The sequence below is a fragment of the Martes martes genome (assembly GCF_963455335.1).
Source record: "Martes martes genome assembly, chromosome: 3".
NCBI lineage: Eukaryota > Metazoa > Chordata > Mammalia > Carnivora > Mustelidae > Martes > Martes martes.
Window position 1 is genome coordinate 129,974,941 of NC_137890.1, and position 23,091 is coordinate 129,998,031.

The 23,091-nt window shown below is 40.2% G+C and overlaps 1 protein-coding gene across 1 annotated transcript in view; it reads right to left on the minus strand.

Moving 5' to 3' along the window:
- Positions 1 to 5,311: 5,311 nt before the first annotated feature.
- Positions 5,312 to 23,091, minus strand: part of MYO3B (myosin IIIB) — a gene marked incomplete at both ends in the record, with an annotated part of 377,682 nt that continues 359,902 nt past the window's right edge. Inside the window, 3 exons of the mRNA XM_080799209.1 lie at positions 5,312 to 5,450; positions 6,246 to 6,292; positions 6,667 to 6,773. Of these exons, the coding sequence (XP_080655335.1) occupies positions 5,312 to 5,450; positions 6,246 to 6,292; positions 6,667 to 6,773 (293 nt within the window). The remainder of the gene's footprint in view (positions 5,451 to 6,245; positions 6,293 to 6,666; positions 6,774 to 23,091) is intronic.

Sequence of the window (23,091 nt, forward strand, 5' to 3'; positions counted from 1 at the left end):
GGAAGAGAAGGAATAACTAAATAAATAGAAGGATATACCATGCTTATAGTTTGGAAAATTCAATATCGTAGACATGACAATTCCTTCCAAATTGACTTACAGACTTAAGATAATTCCAAAGAAATACCAATAGTTCTTTTTTTCCATTAGTTGATTATTTGAATCTAAAATATGCAAAGAGCCCAAACTAATCAAGGTTCTCTTGTAAAAGAAAAACCATGTTAGAAGACTTTTATACCAAAGCCTATTTTGAAAGTATAGGATTCACAGCAAGGACAACAGGTCAGCAGAACAGAATAGAGAATCTGAGAACAGATCAATGATTACTTGATTTATGTAAATGATAGTGCTTTAGAGCAGTAGAAAAGAGATGGCCTTTTCATTAAATGGGCCTTTGACAGCTGAATATCCATTATTAGAAAATATGAAAATTTGTCCTTACCACACAGTATTCACAAAATTTATTCTGGGTGAGCTGAAGATCTAAATATGAAAGGCAAGACAATAATGCCTCCAGAAAATCCTAAAGGCAAACACTTCTATGACCTTGGGGCTGGACAAGATTTCTTAATAGGCTATAAGAAAGTAGTAATCAAACAGGAAAAGACTGGTAAGTTGTATTATATTAATATTACAAACTTTTTTTTTTTTAATTTTTAGCAAAAGATACCTTAAGGGAATAAAAGGGACAAACCATCTAGTGGAGAAAACACTTGCAACACATATAACTAACAACATATAATACATTTCTTCAAATTAAAAGAAAAAAAATAGTTAACCCAAGTTAAACTGGGCATATCACAAAAGAAGGCATCTAAAATGGCCACTAAAGTATGAAAATGTGCTCAATATCACTATTAATCAGAGATATGTAAGCTATAAATCAACAGTAAAATTCTAATATATACTCAATGGAGTGTCAGTATGACGACTGAAAATAGCAAGAATTGGAGAGAATACAGAACAATGGAAGCTCTTTTATGTCACAGGTGTGACTGTAAATTGGTAAAATCACTTAGGAAAACAGTTTGGTATTACCTACTGAAGTGCAGATATGGGTACCTTAGAATTCTGCCATCCTAGTCGTAGGTACACAGCTAACAGAAATGTATGCAAATAGACACCAAGAGACATACAACAATGTTAATAGTAGTAATGTCCAGAATAACCCCAAATTGGAAATAATTCATATTTGTCTATCAAAAGCAGAATGGCTAAGTCAGTTGCTCCATATTCATACACTGGAATGCTACATAGTTTTGAAAATGAATGAGCTACATTTATATTCCACAACATAGATGAATCTCACAAATATAACACCAAATAAAAGAAACAAAACCCAAAAGATTACATACTACATGATTCCATTTACATAAAGTTCCTAGAACCTAACATAAGAAGCCAAATTTAACTACAGTGTTTAGGGATGTGTGTAAGTGGCAAAATTATAAAGAAAACCAAGGAAATATTTACCACCTGAGTCATGAGAGTGCTTGCCTTTGGAGAGGTGGGTGATTGGGAATGGATAGAGGGAGACTTCTAGTGTGCTGACAATGTTCTAATGGACCCACAGATAGTTTATTTAGATAGTTTCTAATAACCTTCAGCCTGTAGGAGTGGTTACACAAATAACTTGACTGTAGAGGCAGTTATGTAGATACTGATTTTCTGATAACTTATTGAGTTGAGTCTTCTGATTTGTGCCTTTTTCTGTATTTGCATGACATTTTAAAATAAAGGAAGTTAAAGTGGATGGAGGCATGTCTGCAGATGAACCAAAATGGAAGAAAAATCAGCAGCTCACAACATGAACACCAGTTGTTTTGCAGTGAAGCTTTTAAAAACTGTGGTATTCCCGGAATGATTTCTGTTTCGTCTGGGGTCAGTTATTTTGTCTTGACAGTATTTTTCACCTTGTTGGTTTTCTTCATGTCAGGTATTCTTGAAGAGATACTATCTAAAGTCAATGACATACAAAAATAGGTGTCTAATTATATAATTTAAAGTTTAAAAGGTAATCAACAAAAATTTAAGCATCAAATTATAAGCACTGGAAGAAGAAAGGGGGGGAGAACTGAAATAAATGCACAACTTTCACAGAGGGGGAGAGTAAATATTATTGAAAATGATAAACCAAGAAGATGGAAGTAAATTATTCACAGACTTGATGGAAACCATTCAAAGAATTAGAATTAGAAATAATAAAAAATGGTGGTTTCAGTGGGGAGGGACTAAGGTAGGGGACAGGGAGAAGAAGATTGATTTCCATTATAAACCCTCTGGACTCTCTGATTTTTGTTTTGTTTTTGCCATATGCATATTACTTTGATAAAGCTCACAAGACATTTCTGAGATTCCCAGTTGTATCATTCTCATATACTTGATCTAAGAAATGTTTCTTGAGTTTGTGGCATTATGACTAGTCCAAGAGTAAGATCTACAATCTGTTGATGGTGTAGTTCATAGTGAACCCTATTTCTAAAGTACTGTTAGGAGTAAGAGCTGTGGCAATGACTAATTACTACAGATCTTCTAAATTATAATTTTATGATCATTTGTTTCCTTTTAATTTATTTATGGAAATATTTAATTAGAAACAAGGCAGATAAGTATTATATTGTACACAGACAAATGGGAAGTTAGGAATACTTTTACTCAACAGTTTGAAAAACAGCTAATATTAGCAAATCAAAAGTAGACAAGTCAGTGATAAAAGTAAAACTTCCAAAAAAAGGAATATCACCTTATACCAGTCATATTGGTGTGATAAGAAATAGCAAGAGTTGGCAAGGATGTGGAGCAAATGGAACCCTCATGCACTGTTGCTGAGCATACAAATTAGTGCAAACACTGTGGAAAGAAGTAGGGAGGTTCCTCAAAAAATTAAAAATAGAAATATCCTATGATCCAGTAATTCCATTACTGGGTATTTACTCAAAGAAAATGAAAACACTAATTCAAAAATATCTATGCAACCCTATGTTTATTGCAGCATTATTTATAATAGCCAGGCTATGGAAGCAACCTATAAATTCACTGATAGATGAATGAGTAAAGAAGAAGTACTGTGTATATGTATGTGTGTGTGTATTATATATACATAATGGAATATTACTAACCCATAAAAAAGAATGAGATCTTGGCATTTGTGACAACGTGGATGGACCTACAGGGGTATGTATTATGCTATGTAAAGTAAGTCAGAGAAATACAGATATTGTATAATTTCATTTACATGTGGAATCTAAGAAACAGATGAACAAATGGACAAACATACAAACAAAAACCAGAAACAGACTCAAAAATATAGGGAAAAAAATGGTAGTTGCCAGAGGGGAGGGGTTGGCAGGATGAGTGAAATAGGTGAAGAGGATTAGGAGATAACAAACCTTTAGATTGATTGATTGGTTGATTGATTGATTTATGGAGGAGAGGAGAGGGAGAGGGAGAGAATTTAAAGCAGACCCATGCCCAGTGTCTCACAACCCTGAGATTGTAACCTGAGCCAAAATCAAGGGTCAGACGCTTAACTGACTGAGCCACCCGGGGGGCCCAGACTTCCTGTTTTAAATACTAAGTCACAGAGATGAAAAGTGAAGCACAGGGAATATGGTCAAATATGTGGTATGGTGAGAGATGGGAACTACACTTAGAGTGGTGAGCACTGTGTAAGGCACAGAACTGTCGAATCACTATGTTGTACACCTATGCTATACTCCAAAACAAAAATACTTACCTTAAAATAATGTTAAAAAGCTACATATACTACATATTTTTTAAACAATGAAGTTCATTTATGTTTCTTCTGCTGTACTTGTATACCTTAATAAACATTACCTTTGGGGTGAATATGTGAGGAAAAAAATCAAGGCTCACTTTTTAAAAAGTAAAGTTTAACTATTGGATAACTGGCCTTACCTATTTCTTTTTCTTTAAAAGTATAATTTCTGAGATCTTTAGATGCCTTGTTTCAGTATTTTATCTTTGTAAAATGTGTATTAAAATTGTCCCCTCTGTAACTCTGGTAACAATTTTTTCTATTTTTTCCAGTAATTTTCCCCCCAAATCTGGGTACTCCCACATGTACGATCTGCCAAGTATTTTAAAGTGAGAAAAAAAAAAAAAGAAAAAAGAGAAAAAAAAGCTGAGAACATCTGTTCTAGAGAAAAGGTCTTGTAGGTTTTTTGTTTTTGTTTTTACATCATAGAGCAATCTCACACATTGTTTTGCATAGAGTAGTTGCTCAAAAGATGTTTGTTGTATTGAATCATATTGAGTATTATAATATATGGTATAACATTATTGTAACAGGACTAGCAACCTGGAGTGAAAAATCAGAGCTTACGGTTTAAGAGAGGTGATTAATCATGAGGAACGCACAATTGAAAGTTACTTTCCTGTCACATATGTAACTAAGTGAAGTCTCACCATTCATGTAAGGCCATTTACTAGATGTCCATTCTGTGCCAGGCACAGAATGGACCCACAAAGACAGGCACAAGATAAGATCCTTTCCCGAAAATCACTTATTGCCTCATGGACACTGCTGACCAGAGAATGGGAATTTACTAAACCATGTGACATAGACTATGACAGGTCCAAATTTTCTTTCCCTCTAACTCCTTTGTTTTTAATGTGAAGGTGATGGGAGTAAAGAGTCAAGGCTTTATCAGCATAATAACTAGCAAGAGAGAGGTTCATCAGCCTTAGAGAAAGATTAGACCTCTCCCCCTAAACACAAAAAATTATCCTGGCCTAGGAGACCTTGAGTGGGGACACTCTCCAGTGGAATTCTGACTCTGGAGAGAGGCCTGAAGCATCTCTCGGAGGAGGAGGGGAGTGTAGGGGAGAAGTGAGGTGGAAAGGGAGGCCTGGATTTTCACAGGGGCAGATTTTGCCTGGAATGATGTGGCAGGAAATATGAATACCATCACATTCACGATTGGCTTATTACTCTCTTAGACGTTGAGGGCACGAATGATGCTTATTGCTGTAGTCTAGAAGGGTGTTCAGTGTCCCACAGGTACCCATGAGATGAGAAAAGGAAAAACTGCCCAGTTCATGTTGCACTGCAGATGTGGGGAGGGCAATGGAGATTTGAGAAAATTGAGAAAATGGAGATTTGAGAAAATGTTGCACTGCAGATGTGGGGAGGGCAATGGAGATTTGAAAATTATTTGGTAAAGCTCAGACCCAGACTATGTGTCCAAAGAAGCTGGCCCCATCACACTGCTTTCTTATTAAATGATAGTCAGTCAATTACCATGATTGTTCTTACCCTGAACAGACTTGGGGGGCCAGAAAGTACACCTCAGTGCTGAGCAAAAGATGCTCCTTTTGAGGGTGAGGAAGAAAGGAACGGGCAGGATGGGTTGTCTTCCTCGGGAACAGAGTCCACAGGTGACAAAGATTTGTAATATTCGTCTTCTCCATCAAGCACTTTGACTTGGCTGCAACAAAGAAAAGAGTTTTCAGGAGAAAAAGAGGACAAAGGGTACAGTTATCACTACAGCAGCTGAAGTTGCATATGAGAACAGGGTTGGGTCCCCTCAGTGGGAAGGAAGGACAGCTTAGGGTAGGTAGCTCAGGCTCTCCCAAAACACAGGAACTGAGGTCTAATCCACAAAGCATTTCACCTCAGGGTCACAGGCCAATAATGGGCCCAATTTAGTGGGGTCTGGAAGTTGTGATCAAATTATAGTTTGTCTGCCTGAATTGACTTGTCTGTCCCTGTTTGGTCCCCTCTAGAAGAGAAAGTTCCCTCCTGTCCTCCTCCAGTTCTCAAACTGGTACCACTTACCTATGTCACTATATTCTCTATCGGGATACTAACAAACCAGATGAGTCCTCTAACCACTGGGGGAGATTTTCCTTTGTGTACCTTTAAGGCCCAGGGGTAGGGTGATGTGGGAAGGGCCTATTTGCATTGCGTGGAATGCTCTTATTTGTGGGAGAGTCTTATACAGTCTGCTACGTCTGCAATTACGAGGGAAACCACAATTTCCTGGGATAATTGTGAAAAATAACATTTGCCTTTAGGTGGCAATTTCAGCTTTTTCGGACAGAATAGATTCAAGTTTTATAAAGCTGCTACTGTGAAAAGTAGTTTCCAATGTCAATAATAGGGGTGATATCCTCATTTGCATATTTTTAGAAGCTTCTCTGGAAAGTTTTGCATTTTCTGTAATATCACAAAGGACCCCTTCTGTTTACAGTTGCTTAGAACTAAGAAGACAGATATTTACCCAAGTTTTCTTGGCTTCCTCTTGCTCCCTTGATATTCTAGAGTTCCCTGTGGAGAGGGCCAAGAACACACAGTCAAAGCAAAGCAGCAAGTCGTTAATTTTTAATTCAAAGTGATTTTGTGTTGAATGCAAGCAGATGCTGATAATATCAGAAGTCACAGCATAATTTTTTTGATCAAAGGGCTCAAGTGAGCCTGATGAAGCATGCATCTTGCTCGTCTTTGATAAACCACATCAATTATTCACCGTGAAGGCAGACATCCTGACATGAAAGCAACAGATAAAGAGCCTAAGCACATGTTCAAGAAGAGAGCATAAGAGAGTGGGGGTGGGGCTGGAGGGGCTGGAACAGGTATTAATAACAGAATTATTAACTGGAAACAAAGCCAGTGAAACAGCTTTATGACCACTTTGAACTCACATTTAACTGGTTATAGTACATGGTGTCCTCAGGGCTACTCAACATTTTGGGCTGCTGACATCTTCGGCGAGGTGTTCGCTGCTTCTGTATAAGACCATTTTCTGAAACTGCAGCAAGACAGCAAAACTTCACTGTAAACCATCCGAGGTGTTGGGAAAATCAGGTAAAAAACTGCACTTAGTGGAAACCATGTCCCGTTTTAACGGGTATGTTGGAGTTCTGCTAATATTGGCAGAAATGTCATGCTAAGACACATATGCACACACAGGAACTGCTAAGGGTAAACAAGGACCACTATAACTTTGCCTCCGTCGCTCTTATCCAAATCAGCTGTCAAGAGTGACTGAAAGCAAACTGGTTCGTCCATGCTGGTGAAGCAGAGGTTGGTGGTCAGCCTTTATAGAGTGTGGAGTGGTAGCTTAGTGCAATAACTTAGGACAATGAAGGCAATCTGGGATAGTTTGCACCACATCCTACAGTGAGGGTTCAAAGACATCTGGAGCACACACACTCCTGGGTAGATGAGAAGCAAACCTTTCAGTGGGATACATTTTGGAGGGAAAATGGCTTGAACCAGTATTTACTGAAATGCTTTGAACAGTACCATTGATCCGTGCAATCTCTGGAAATACAGTGGAAAGGAGAAGGGGAAAAGATAATTGCATGTCTTCATGGAGGAGTCTGTCTGTGTTAGTCCCGATTTCAGAACCCTGGACCAAAAGTGAACTGGAGATTAACAACCAAGTGTCCAGGGGCACCTTGGTGGCTCAGTGGGCTAAGCCTCTGCCTTCAGCTCAGGTCATGAGCTCAGGGTCCTGGGATCGAGCCCCACATCGGGCTCTCTGCTCAGCAGAGAGCCTGCTTCCCGGTCACCCCTCCACCCTCCACCGCCCAGCCAGCCTGCCTCTCTGTCTACTTGTGATCTCTCTCTCGCTGTCAGATAAATGAATAAAATCTTTAAAAGAAAAAAAAGCAAACCACGTGTCCAATGAAGTCATGATTTATTTCCTTTCCAAGCAGATGATTTTCGTGGAATCTGCTGTCCTTTTGGCACTCTATCTGAATCAGGATTTAACAGTTCTAACTTCTTGCCAACATATGCATACACACACACACACACACAAACACATGCCCCAGAGCTGCCACAGGATATTGTTCACGAATGTCACAGTCTAGAGAAGAGATATAACTTTCTTCTACTGAGTGTATATCATATTCATAAAACAGAGTAGGAGATTTGCACTTGGGACTATAGCTTGACTTCACTAGAGGTTCCTACTATTTAGGGAAATTCTGGGGGAATTTTTTAAGTGAAGAATGACTCAGCAAGGGGCATTATGAAGAGCAAATCAGCAGTTTCCTAAGTATGAAGTTTTGCATCTGCGCTTTTCTCGAACAGGAACATATCTATCTTAAACAAGGCGATTAGAACCATACAGGAATTTAGCAACCATTTATTCTAAACGTGCATTCTTTTTTTTTTTTTTTGAAAAGAAAACTGAGGCCCACAAATGTTGAATGACTCATTCCAGATGAAGTGGTAGAGTGAGGACACAACCCTAGACTCTTACCTCCTGTTCTAGAAGTGTTCTTTTTAAAACTACAGCATATTGTTTTTCTTAACAAGAAACTTTTTTTGTAAGCTAAGGTGTAAATAAAAGTAAGCTCCGTGAGGGGCGCCTGGGTGGCTCAGTGGGTTAAAACCTCTGCCTTTGGCTCAGGTCATGATCTCAGGGTCCTAGGATCGAAACCTGCATCGGGCTCTCTGCTCAGCAGGGAGCCTGCTTCCCTTCCTCTCTCTCTCTCTCTGCCTGCCTCTCTGCCTACTTGTGATCTCTAGCTGATAAATAAAATCTTTAAAAAAAAAAACAAGTAAGCTCCGTGAAAACATATTAATTAGCATAGCACAATGACGCATTGCTTGCAGAGGGCTCCAGTAGCCTTTAAAAATATCCCTGTCCATATCTTCAGGAAGTCCGTGCAGAGGGCGGGACTCCAGCTCTCATGCTGGCGTTGTCCTCAGAGTATAAGGAATCCAGGATGGATATCGGTTCTTTCTGATAGTTCCAACATACCTACCTCCTGCTTGCTTTGTGAAATCCATAAACTGTGATATGGTAGGACACAAAGTCCCTTGTGTCACCTCCTCTGATTTATAGATCAATGAACAGAAGTGCCTGGAGTTAAGGTTGCTGGGGTGAACACACACTGGAGATCTGACATCTATTTTCCCTTAGACTTCCTAATATTATGGGAATTCCAACCTTGGAAACTCAAAAGGCTGATCTTAATAGTTTCTGAGTTCAGCTGGAGGTCAGCCCAGTTCAGCTGGACTTCATGTAGTGTTTACATTTGATCAGAAGCTTTTATTTATGTTCTCAATTGGGTATGCTTGATATAAGATGTGGTTTTCAACTTTTGCTCTCGATGAACTTGCTGTTCCATGGGTGGGTGTTTTTTTCACATTCTTAGAAGGAATTAAGTTATTGGGTAGAATTTTCTCAATTTTAACATTTCTCCCACAAATTAAAAAAAAAAACAACAACGGTTGGTTTCTGATGGCATCTATACTATACGACAATCTAATGTAAGTTGGTGTCTGATTTAGCATCAAGTTTTAATTTTCATTATTGTAGCTTAGAAATCTCCATGTTTCATGATGTTTTACAGAATGCCGTAACTTTGAAGCATTTTGCCATTGGAAGAAATAAGAGTACCACTGATATGTGATCAGTAATAAGCAACCAAATAAACATTTAGGAAATGAATCATTATTTAATAAATGCTGTTGGAACAATTTCATAGTAAGATGCAAAAAGTATGACTTGAATATAGACCTTATAAAATGTATCCTGTATGTAAGGTACTTTGCTGGATATTGCGGGGAAAAAAAGGAAAATAAGACAAGGTCCCTGTCTTCAGTCTAGTAAAGGGCACAGGGTCTTAAGAGGTTGAGTGACTTGTCATAAGTTAGTGCTGCTGGGCTCCAGTTAGTTTTAAAAAATTCTAAATTGTTTACTTTTCTCAATACACTTTTTGATTCTCACAGGCCACAATAAATTCCAGATGTGTTATATAGTTAAACATTTTAAATATTCCTATAAAAACCTTAAAGGGAATGAAATGGATTATCTTAACTATGGAAGATGATATTAATGACAATGATGGGCTCAATTACAATATAAACAAGAAAGTAAAATATTCTATATGATGGACAGTAACACAACTAAGATGAAAGGAAGTACATTAGAAAGATTATAAACAAATTTAAAAATATATACACACAGAAGTCTACCAACCATAATGTGGAGGGGCTGAGGCAAGAGAAAGATGGAGACACATTCATACATATTGAAATACAATTAAATGATATGAGATACTGAAATTGTTTAGCCATCCTGACAAACAGGTTCAACTAAAACAACTACTACTGCTTTTCTATTAATTAGGATAAATTAAAGATCCAAAGACAATGTGGGAGGGGCCCCACATACACAGATGAGCCCATAGGCTCCACCTTGCCTGACAGAATAAATAACAACTTGACAACAAATAACACAAGCTAAGCAACTTGTTCCAAGAAACATGTCCCAGTGAAGGAGACCAGAAGGAGAGAAAAAGAATGTATATGAAGATGGATTATGATAACACTTTTGTAGTGGAAAAAAGCTAGAAATATGACAAATATTTAATAATTGGGGAGAAGATAACTCTGGGATATGAACATGATATTCCCATGTTCCCACGAAGGCACCAACAAAGATAAATTAAGGTATGCTGTTGAAAGATGAAAATTCAAAATTCAGAAAAAGAAGAAAAAGACAAAACAGCATATATCACATTGATTAAATCTAAATAGGTGTACACATTGAGAAGTTCATCATGAATTTTTCCTTTAAAAATTAAAAGAAAAAAATTAAAAGAAATCAATGAGGCATGTAGGGCAAAATTATTCTTTCTTTCAGTAGATGAAGAAAGCATGGCTAAGAAAGTTAAATCTCAAAGAGGCAGAGCGGAAGCTGGAACCCCTGTCTTTCGGCTTCCAAGGCAAAAAGTTCGCTTCTAAGAGGTATGAAACAATAGGGTTATGTGGCAGTTTACCGAGTTCATTTGACTAGTTTATGTAGATAAATGGGTAATTCAAGTTTGAAGATAAACAATAGTATACGAGTCATTTGAAGACAATGATGTTCATAATCTGAAAGTGGCCTATTTCTAGCTCACACAAACGATTGTAGCCAAGCCAATGCTCCAGTTTGTAATCCTCTGGGGGCTACCTCCTCTTAACAGTTTTTGAAAGTGTATCATGTCATGGATACAGTTTGACATAGGTCTTTTCCCCTTTCAAGAATCCCTGCACCTTCTTTCCCCCTTGCACCTTCTGACTTCATATTTGAGACCTGAGTACATCCTTCTCTTAGGAGTTTTGTCCCAGAACCTTGTAATAAACTGCAGATAAATTCGTTGCAAAATGGAAGACTTGTAAACGGCATCTCAGTCAGGAGCACGGGGTCAGGCATGTTCCTGGATCCCCAACCCAACGGGCTAAGCCCTTGGTGAGAGACAAACAGCTGAATTCAGTTGCCGGCTTCATCTCAAAACTTCAAACAGCTGATCTGGAAATTTCACATTTCAATTCTCTTTATTGAACATGCAGGTATACCCACACTAGAGTTGCCAGATCAAATACAGAACACCCAATTAAATCTGAATTTCAGATAAACAACCAATACTTTTTTTAATCTAATAAAACCCTGTGCAATACTCAGGACATACTTATATTAGAAAGTGATCAGTTATTCATTTGAAATTCAAATCTAGCTGGGTATTCTGTATTTTTTTGTTGTTGTTAAATCAGACAACCCTGATTCCAGCACCATTTCAAGTCACAAACAAGGCCTTTTGTTTCCTCCTAGGGTCTCAGAGATGAAGAAGGAAACTATTTCCTCACTCTGACTTGCTGAGTTACAGGTATTTTGGCTACAAATGCTCTTCCTCCAGACTGTCCCCTAACAGTTTGTCCCCTAGGGTTTCACTTTTTATCACCCATTCCAGATGGTTCATTTTGATCTATTTCCTAACAGGATCGTAACGAGGGAAGGACCACCACAAGTGAGGGCAGGATGGGGCATACAGACCAAATATTCTCCTTCTTAGTGGGGCAGCATGGATTCTGGGCCCCTGAGAAATGGACAGGCAGTGGGCAGGGTTCCTGGGAGGAAAGGAAGAGAGCACACTGGGAGAACCATAGCCCCGTATGCCCTCCCTGTGGGCCCTCCTCAGGCAGGAAGATGTTCTGGGCGGTAAGACTGCTGATCTGATTGCCATTTGTGGATAAGGCATTCCCAGAGCCACTTGCCAAGTAAAACATCCCCATGAAGCAAACAGTGTTCAGTGTTCTAGATTTACAGATGGCAAATCCCATATGGGGTTACTAGATATATCCCTGGGGCACAAAACAGAATTAGAGTTATGCAATTAATTTACAGAGCTCTGTCAAGTCCGTGCATAAAGGGGGTACTTCATTTCTGTGACCAAAGTTCTCAGGGCGGATGGGGGTGACAGCAGCCTAGCTGTCAGCTGGATAATCTTTCTCCTCCATGATTGCTGACCATGTTGCGTGGTACTCCACTGGACACTTAATGAACTAGCCTCCAATGAGATGACTTGTCTTTTCTGGCCCGATGTCTCTTCCACTTACCATTTCATTTTTATGGATCAAGTCTTGTTTTACAAAGTAGCTTTTTCTTCATTTCTTCTCATTTTTGGGAAGGACGACAAACCCCAAAGAGATGACAGAGGCATAGGGAGATTAAGAGATCACACAGCAAATTAGAGGCAAAGGACAATTTGGGGTTCCAAATGTCCCAAAGATCATTTTCTTTATGTTACACCAGTAGAAATACTGGTACCCAGGTCAGGACCTAGGCACTGATTACCAAAAAACAAAACAAAACAAAACAAAACAAAACCCAAACAAACCCAACAACAACAAAAAAAACACAAAAACTCCTTGGATGGTTTAATGTACAGCCCATACTAAATCTTTCCTTACGGATAAGAGCCACATCGGCAGAGTCTGCAATAATCTGCACTACCTTAAAAATGCTGTCTATGGAAGAAGCTTCTCAATGTGTTGTAAACCACTTGCACCTGATATGCCCTGAGGTGCAGGCTGTTTTGGGGATGCCCAGAGCCCTGACAGGGAACAGGAGGGAAGATATAATGCCCTGGGAGTTCAGATTTTCCAATTTAAGTCATGGCATGGAGGATGATAAATCTCTGTGGTTTGGTCCCTTCCTTTTATAGCTAAGGGGTCTGAGTCCGGGGAGCATGAGCCTCTCTCTGGTCTCCCTTCAGAGCCAGGGCTAGCTCAGGTCTTTTGATTCAAAATCTCAAAGCCCAGGCCGTGGCCTTTACTATGATGCTTGTTCTTTTACAGAGACATTCTTAGAAGTTTTCACCTCGCCCTGTCTAACTTCAGGAGGGACTAAGGAATTCAGTGTGCTTTTGTAAAACACACACACAACCAGAAAGAGAGATTTTCTCCTGGGGTGCATGTAATTCAGATCTTCCTTTCTAAGATGAAAGGAAAGCTACAAATTTTCCCAGTTGCCATGTTATGTCATGAGCAATCTTCTTCAAAATTGCAAAATTGCTACAAAGAAAACATCCCTGAGTTAAATTAGTGCCTGTGGAAGATGGTGGAGTTATAAACTGCCTACATGGAATTTTCTCCTTACTAGTTAGGGAAGTAGTAATAACTTCCCCTCAAACTATTTTATAGCTCAGGTCTTGGCACACACTTAACAAATAATGAATGAATGCATGGTGACCATTCACTATTCTTGTTAAGATCTGTTCCATCTATGTGGCTCACTCTTTGGTTCTGCCAGTCAGGATATTACTGGCAGGGCTTCCAATAGAAAAAGGGCCTCTCTTATCCTTGGACACCTCTGGGGAAACTAGTCTACCAAGGGTGGAGATGAAGTTAGCCTCTTAAAAATAAAGTTGATTGTCACTGTTGTATTTTTTTTCTTAATGTCCTTTCAAGATTTTTCTAGGACTATGTATTCACTTTTATTCTTTTCTCCCCCATCCCCCTTATAAAGAGTTAGTTTATTTATTTGGGGGAGAGAGAGAGAGCGCACATGAGCAGGGGGAACGTGGGGGGAGGGGCAGAAGCAGAGGGAGAAGCAGGCTCCGTGCTGAGCAGGGAGTCCAAGGCAGGGCTCAATCCCAGGACCCTGAGACTATGACTAAGCCAAAAGCAGACATTTAACCCATTGAGCCATCCAGGTGTCCCTGCATTCACTTTTCCTAGCAACAAAAAATTTACTTATTTGTTATTGCTTTCCCCTCTACTTAACGATAGTCATATTTTCCATGATATAACCTACTCGAAAAATAGTGTATTTCTTTGAGAGTTACATTTTTTTTTTAAAAGATTTGATTTTTTTAAGGAATCTCTACATGCCAGCATGGGGCTCAAACTTAAAACCCTGAGATCAAGAGTTGAATGCTCTACCAACGGAGCCAGCCAGGTGCCCATAGAGTCACATTTTTAAAGTAATAAATGAACATGATGTTCAAATAAATTAAGCACAAGAGTCCATCTTTCTTCTCCCCCCCTGTGATTCCATCTCCAAAACAGTAGTAAATCCTGGAACAAGTTACTTGTCTTCCAGATTGGTCTCAATGGCATCATTTCTAATGGTTGTATGGTATTTCATTTAATGGATGTTGCATGATTAACCAAAATAATCTCCTATATTCAGCATGAAAGTTGTTTCCAGTGTTTTTCTCTAAGTAGTGCTTTGAGGAACATCTCATAATTTGATCTTTGATAATAATCCACATTAGTTTCTTAAGATAAATTCCCAGAGGTTGAACAATTGGCTAAAAATTATACATATCTTTAAAAGTCATGATTTATCCCAATTGCCATCCAGAAAGTATGTAGCAAGTATCCTTCTACCACCTGAACCTGAGATTCATCCATTTCTGAAGGCCCTCACCAGCATGGGATGACATCCTTAAGATAAAATCTGATAACTGAATAGGTGAAAAATGGCACCTCATTTGTGTTTTGATTTGCATTTCATTGATTACTTGAGAGGACAGTGTCTGTTTCCTACCCCTCCTCCCTGTTTATTAGTCATTTGTGTTTCAGGATTGCTTGTGAGCTGAAAGCAGCAGCTAAGTTCACAGGTCCCAGCTGGACCTACCCTGGATGGAATGAGCTTTGCCTGCCTGTTGCGATGGGATGAAAGATGAGACTTCCCACTGGCTACCAGGTGTGGAGACACCCCTTTTGAAAATGAGCATGTTGTTGGAAAGCATATCTCAACCTTCTGTCATCATCCACCACTTAAACATTTTTTGCTATATTCAAGACACCTGTACTATTCTTCATGTAGTATTTTTTTAATTTTTTTTTTTTAGGATTTTATTTATTTATTTGACAGAGAGAGATCACAAGCAGATGAAGAGGCAGGCAGAAAGAGAAGAGGAGGAAGCAGGCTCCCTGCTGAGCAGAGAGCCCGATGCGGGGCTCGATCCCAGGACCCTGGGATCATGACCTGAGCCGAAGGCAGAGGCTTTAACCCACTGAGCCACCCAGGCGCCCCTCATGTAGTATTTTTAAAATTAACTACATTTTTTTTTTTTTTTTTTTTTTACTTAAACACATTTTTAAAAAAATGAATCCTTGGGGCGCCTGGGTGGCTCAGTGGGTTAAAGCCTCTGCCTTCAGCTTGGCTCATGATCTCAGGTCCTGGGATCAAGCCCCGCATCGGGCTCTCTGCTCAGCGGGGAGCCTGCTTCCTCCTCACTCTCTGCCTGCTTCTCTGCCTACTTGTGATCTCTGTCTGTCAAATAAATAAATAAAATCTTAAAAAAAAAAAAAAGAATCCTTATTCACTACTGTGCTAAGTGGAAAGCCAGTGCCATCTGCCATAAACAGAAGTAAATCATGAAGTAAATACAATGAAAATAAAACAGTACTATCACACCTGAACTAGATTCTATTTCCTACAGAATGTTCTGGGCTTCTTTAAAAGGTTTGTTAAAAGGAGAGTAAGTGTGAGAGGAATTTAAAACCTATTAATACAGTTACGATTTTCTCCTTAATATGAAGAATTTAAACCAAGAACTGAAAAAGGAGTTAACTTTCTTTTACACAATCAGTGTTATTTAAGGTCACATTCAGACACCATCTAAAATCAACTTGCAGACCACTAGAGGACCGTGTCCCACACTTTGAGAACTATCAGTGCTGTGAAAGAAAAAAACCTAGCAGGTCTAGGAAAACTGGAGCCTGAATTCCACCTCTAGCACTTACTAGAGGTCTGACTTGGTGATGATGATCACCCAATTAAGGTTGTGGTGAAGATGACAGATTACCACATGAAAAGAGAAAACCCGGCACCCAAGGCCGAGCAGGTGCTCCTAAGGGGTTAGTCCAATTCTGGTTATATGGGGGTGGTTCTCTACCCTGGCTGCATGTTAGAATCCTCTGAAGAACTTATAAAAAGTACAGATGCCTTAGACTTACCCCTGGACGTTAGTCAAGTTAGTCATTCAGTTAGTCAAAGGTAGAGCTTTGCTTTTAAACACAGCGCCACCCCTCCCCCCCATCCCCTTCCAGAAGATTTTAACTTGTAGCCAGCTTCGGAAAAACTAAGGATTTAAACCTCTCCTAAAAGCTTAGATTGATTTCACAGATCAGCTAGCCGTCATCTGTGGGGCGCCAGGGGTGGGAGGGGTGGGAGGGGTGGTCGAGAAGTTTCAGTTGGGTGGGAGAAATTGTGGGGAAGGGACAGCAGCTCCGGAGGACTACCAGCACTCTGAGGTATTCACTTTGTGCTGGAAGCCATGTCAGATGGCTTGAGCTAAAGCTATGGACACTGGGAAAATCATTTTTCATATCCCAAGAGAAAAGTTTTGCTGACCACGGAAACATTATCTCTGGTGTCCAGAGGTATGACGCTTCTCAGCACTCTTTGGCAGGTTTTGGTGTGAATGAATGACAAAGCTGAAAAGCCATTCTGACCTACTAAACTCTTTTTAAGTCAAACATAAATGTAGGGCAAAAGCGCTCGAGTGTCGGGAGGGTTGAAACAAGTAAAAAATGTTTAAAAGGCATAAGCTTAGAATCAGTAATATGGATTCAGCAATGAGTTGCTGTTGGTTTCTTTCTTTGTGCCTTACTTTGCCCCGTCTACTCAGAATGCTTGCATCATGTCCCATCTCTCTGCTTTTAGGAGTTTTTAAACTGCTTATTCTGAGCTCTCGCAACGTTCCCTTCCAGCCACGCGTCTTCCCGTGGGGATGACTGACTTCATCTGTACCGTTCCTGACAATGGCTATTCCCTAACTTTGGCCCTGTTGGGGGGTGGGAGCAGGAATTAAGGCCAAAATGGCCACCCAATCTCTGCTCAGTGAAAAGCAGCACTAATTCAGCTTTTTCAAAAATGTCAACATGAAAAAAATCCAAGACCTGATCTGATGCTTAGCAGACCCACAATGCTAGGCAGCAGGCTGGGAGATGTCATTTCTGGAACTCCTAATGAGATGCAAATCACCTAGTGAACTACTCGGGAGCTGGGAAACAATGTCCTGGGTAAAAGCAGATAAAAATGGAATGAAAGAATGTCTTTGAAGATTGGAACGACATTTTAAATGCTTGAGGATATGGGACACCAGATAGTGCTGGTTTTAGTAAACTAATTGTGACTGGGTCTTTGATTCCTCATGGCAGGGGATCCTGGGGCATTCGTCCCCAGCTCTGCCTTGCTTTCTAAGTTGGGACCTGGTTCTGCTTCTTGCTATTAGTGTGCAAAGGGCAGGTCAGCTGTAGTGAAACCAACACTGGACTTGAGGTCAGAAGGCCTGGGCGTAGTTCAATTTCTGGAACTTTCTGGTATGTGACCCAGGTGAACTACTTACTTTTCTGGCTGCCACGTTTTATCTGTGAAACAAGGGGTTGGACCGATGGAGTGATTTTTCAACAAAGGGTGGTAGTGCAGCCCCACTGCACATTTTCTTGCCTGGTGATTTGAGGCTGTTATCCCTGAAGTCATGCTCCTTCCCTGTGAGTGTCTGTGCATAGTGAGAGATGTACCTGATGAGAGTCGGTTGTGTGAAAGCAGGAAGAGAGAGAACCATCAGCCAAGAGACTCTTTAAGGTCCCTTCCAACTTTAAGATGCTATGGTTGCCAAATTCCAGCCACTCATTTTCAAAATGGACATAAATCCTATGGACCCTATTGGCCTTCTTGGAATTTAAAGAAGACCCATCAAACTGCAATCAGGCTTCAGGATGGAATGTTCTTGGTAACTATACCAGAACGTCACTGTAATATGATTCATTCACTTCATGAGCAATGCTGCACAAGGGGGTGCTCACCCAAACCCCTTTCCTGGTCATTTGGTTACTGATGGGCTAAAAGACCACACCTGAATCTCACCCGCCCTTCCTAGCTGTGAGCAAAAACTGCAACACACAGGTTAATACCATACAGCTGTACAAACACCCACTCAGGTTCACAAATTGTAAAATATTTTTACATACAGAGAGCAGTCGTTAGTATGATGGACTTGGTTTGGGGGAGATTATATGCACAAATGATTTGGAACTCTGTATGTGTGTGTGTTGTGTGTGTATGTGAAATTGTAAAGAATGTGAATAATAGACCAAATGAAACCATAGTTGTGATTTTTGTTTTCATTATACTAATGAGATGCAAAAGTGGAATCAACGCAGTATTGATGGTAAAAAATGAGATCACTCTGGTTCTTTCCGTTTTAATCTCCAAAAGCCAATAAATAGGAAGTATCTGGGGGAAATAAAGTTAAAAAGAAAATAACTACATTTGGGTTATTGTCCTATTTTTGTGCAAGTTGGAAAAAATTTCCTTGGTACACTGTAAATTATATTTTGTCCAACTATCTAGTACATCTTTAAGATTTATAAAAATATTGAGACACATAGGTCTCAGTTCTCTGCTCCAATCAAGAGTTTAGACTCTAGTTCTTCCAGGTCATACAGAACTACTAAACTTCTTTGCCCTGTTTTCTTACAATCTGATATGAGCTTAATCCATAATGGAAACAATATACAGACTAATAGCCTCTCATACCCTCCTTTTCCCTTTATTCTCATGGGAGGTTATCTTGTCATGAGGAGATCATAAGAGATCTGAGTCTCTCCACAGGACTCAGGATCTCTCAACAAATTAACATCATCAACCTTTTTTTCCCATTTAAATTGCACTTCTCTGAGTCACTTGACCAGTATAGCTATAGGCCCATTCCAGCATGTCACAAAAAAACAAGCCAAGCTTAACAAAGTAAAAACTTACAGTTGTTAGCAGCATATCTGAAAATGGATATCTCCTGCGTTGTACAGTGATTTAGGCCTTAAAAAGGAAATTAATTACCACTTTTACTCAGGCTTCTGTGTAGTGACTTTGTATACTGACACACTGTGCTCTGACCACTCGGTCTGACCAGGCTAAACGACAGGTTCAGTGCATTTAATTTTAAGTTTACAAACTAACATATTTTAGGGAATCCATATCAGCAGTTCTCCACTCTTGGACTCTAAAGGAAACACTGTTTCAGGGACTCTGGTGTCTTGGCTTAGTCAAATAAAATATTAACGATCAGAAACCTCGTAGCATTTATCTGACAATAAAGAAAATCATATTAACAGGAGCTCTCCACTGGAGGGATCTTGGACATCCGTGATGGCGCCGGGAAACGCGCCACTACCTCTGAAAGAGCGGGAGGTCCTGGCTGACTTGGCACCTTCCCACTTCCAGCTCTCACTGCCTCTCACCCTGCATGAGATGGGGACCCAGCAGAGTGGGGTTAAATGGGTTGGGGAGCCAGTCCAGCTGGGGGTCATTAGCAATCAAGGGCCAGCATTAAAAGGCAGCAGGAGACTAAGGGTCTCTGACAGGCTTGGCTCCACGCACCATCTGGAAAGAAAGAGGCTGTAGAAGCTGGGTTTAAAAAAAAAAAAAAAAAGGGAAGACGAAGAAGAAGAAGAAGAAGAAGAACAACAACAACAACAACTTCATGGAGATCCCTTCTTGGAGATTCAAACATAAACAGTGGTGTTATTTTCAAAGGGGGTCCTTCATTTTTGAGAGTTGGGCCAGGTAGCCACATTTCCTGGTCAGTCTCTGGCCATAATGACAATTCATTGGTGCCTGGGTTGGGACCAGCCCAGGAAACTCTGTCTAATGGTTTGATAATGGCTAGAAATCAGAACATCCATGCTGGATAATGTGTGAAGCCTGAAGTATGGGGGCAGGGCTCATACCAAATAACACATTTAGCTGTACTCTATACCCTATAGTATGATCTGTGATTAAGAGGAGAAAAGCAGAGAGCCTTACTTTGGATGTGCCCAAATTGATAATTTAAGCTGTTAATTTTTGACACAATGAACATTTTTTTTTTTTTTAGATTTTGTTTTTATTTATTTGACAGACAGAGATCACAAGCAGGCAGAGAGGCAGGCAGAGAGAGAGAGGAGGAAGCAGTCTCTCCACTGAGCGGAGAGCCCGATGCGGGGCTTGATCCCAGGACCCTGAGATCATGACCTGAGCCACAGGCAGAGGCTTTAACCCACTGAGCCACCCAGGTGCCCCAACACAATGAAAATTTAAAAACAAGCTGGGACTCACTTTCTAAGGTCATTCTAAAATAATCTGTATAACGAGGTGGCAGTCATAGATGTCACATAGGGCATATACATGATCACTGACTTTAGCTTACATTATTAAGTTGCTTCTCTCTTTTTTTCCTTTTAGACTTTTGGATGTCCCTCCTCCTTAACTGTAAATACATAAGAAAGAAAATATGTTTAAAGTACAGAATTTTATTTCTTTTGATCATAGATTGTTAGACTTATAGAAAAAAGAAAACTTACAATGTGATCCTTAAGATGTATTACAATACTAATTTAGAATGAGCTGTTACTCTCACAGTAAGAATCACTAATATAATATTATAGTTGAATTCAAGAGAGGAATTTGCATTCCAGTTCATTACTGTGTGGTTCCAACATTAATCTTCAGAATACCTTTAGTTCTGATTACAAAGCAGCCAGTGCAAGGAAAAGGACTCAGGATTGTATCTGTTTTTAGATGGTGAATGTACTTTCCTGATATTGTTAAGAAATAGTAGCTAAAATTATCCTCATGAAGCTTTTGGTAAGGTTCTAGATGCCTGGGCTAGGAAAAAAGTAATGGGAACGATCTAGGACACCATACTATCTCAGATTTAGGGTCACGTGATGGGGGGCTCAGATGACACTGGCTGCTGATTCAGGGACATCATGTAGAGAAGAAATCAAGGTGGGTACAGACCAGCAGAAATGTGCAGTTCTGAGCATCAAATCTCAATCATTTTTTGTCCTTAACAAATGTAAATGTAAATAAATGTAAAATAAATTTACATTCATTATTGGCCAGCCTATCAGAGATAGTGTTTTACTTAGAGCTCTAGTCACAAAGAACAGAGTTTAAAAAGAGACATACAGATCCCCAGAGGGAGAACACTGTGGTCATAAGACATGGACAAATCCTGTTCTTAAGGTTCTGTAGTTGGGCTCATGCTAATTTTGACAGTTCTCCTGAAAGCTTTTAGTTTTTTTTAGGTATATAAGGGTGACAATGTGAACATGACTTTTCAATCATGGAAACCCAGTACTGATTAGAGTTATGGGTCTCTGGGAATGGATATGAAGGGTTTCTTTTAAATAGGTAAAAATACCCAAACTTGATGTCTACCGCCCAATCTCACACTAAAACTTCATAAAAGATTTGTACCTTGGTTTGGTATGGAAGATTGTTAGTACTAACTTACTCAAATTCACTTATCTCTGAGAAGCAGAGAGTAGAACCCAGGATTCAATTGGCAACAAAGCCCACGCCCTTTTTGTTATGGCCTATTGCTCCCTTACACTTCACTGGTGAGAGAGGGGTAAGGGTAAGGGGATTGAAGAGAGTGGGGAAAGCTTGAAATAGATGCAGAATGGAATGGGAGTGGGTCCTGGTCTGGGACTAGTATTTGGGGAGCATTACAGGTCCAGCCAGGACTGGAGATGATTGTTTTGTGAAGGGCACAAAACTGCCCAGGTAGAATTTTAAGCAATAATTCTTAGGAGTACAAGTGTAATGCAGAGGAGGAAGGATTAATCTGGAGCTTGGATATTCCACATGGTGGATGGAAGGACCTAAAGTTTGTCAGAGTAACTGAATTCTAGTCTAGGCTGAAGGCAGGTAGAAGGCAAGCCAGCAGAGCTTGGAAGGCAATGGAAGAACAGCTGAGACAGCGGTGAGAGAGCTGGAAAGAGAGGCTGTGTTCCTATGAGGAGCAGCTCTTGATGGGTCAATGTAGCCATTGAGGTAGATGCCTGGGTGGGAAAGAGATGAAGGTCACTGGTGTGAAAGGGTAGGGAGCAGTAAAGTTTAGGAGTTGGACAGATTGTATGGCTGTGAAAAAATCTCTCTAGTTGGTGATGAGATTTGGGAACAGAGAAGATGATAAATTAAATACCCAAATGCTCACTGAATATGAAGTGACCAGGATAAGGTCAGCAAACAACAGGAACAGAGGGTGATCAAAGGAGACATAGATAGCAATGGCAAGTTGGCAGGATGTGAATTTTACCCCTGACCCCTCCCTCACCCCAAGGTCCTGCTGATGGGGCTCCACTCAAGACTTTATGGGAAATGGTGGCCAGAGGAGAGGAAACCCAGAAAACAGTGGATAAGCAATGACACCACGGGGCGACTAGAGTGCCCTGAGTTTTGAGGAGTAGCCAGCGGTGACCAGCATTCAAGGCAGGCTGGAGAAAGTCAGCCTAAGGTCTCAAATGGAATAACCTCTGTTGGGAAGTTCCATCAGTGCCAGTGGGACCCGGTAGTCATGGAAGCTAAGCGCCTGCAGGCTGAATGGTTCAGGATTCCACACCACTGATTGGTGCAAGGTTATTTTCATGCTCCTGAAAGGCAAATCCTGAATATGGGAGAGAGATTAATAATGATTAATTTATTGTTGGTCAGCCAGTTTGTGGGAGCTTGAAAAAAATATGGGGGTGAGGACAGAAGGAAAAAGAGAGGAGAAGCACCAAAGTCCAGGTGGATGGAGAGAGGGGCTGGACAATGGCCCTCTCTTTCCCATTACCAGATTAATCTCTGGCTGCCCTGAGGTGAGGCCCCTGGTCCCAACTGCTCTGTGGGACCTTTTTTTGGTAAAGTGAGCAGGAAGACATCAGGGGCTCATGTCATGCTCTGCTAAGAAAGGGTTGTTGGGTGTCCTTAAGCATTATGGAATTGAAAAAGACCTCTTGCTCATTTCATAAACAGTTGTCTTCCTTGTAAGCAGTGCCTGCCACAAGCCTTG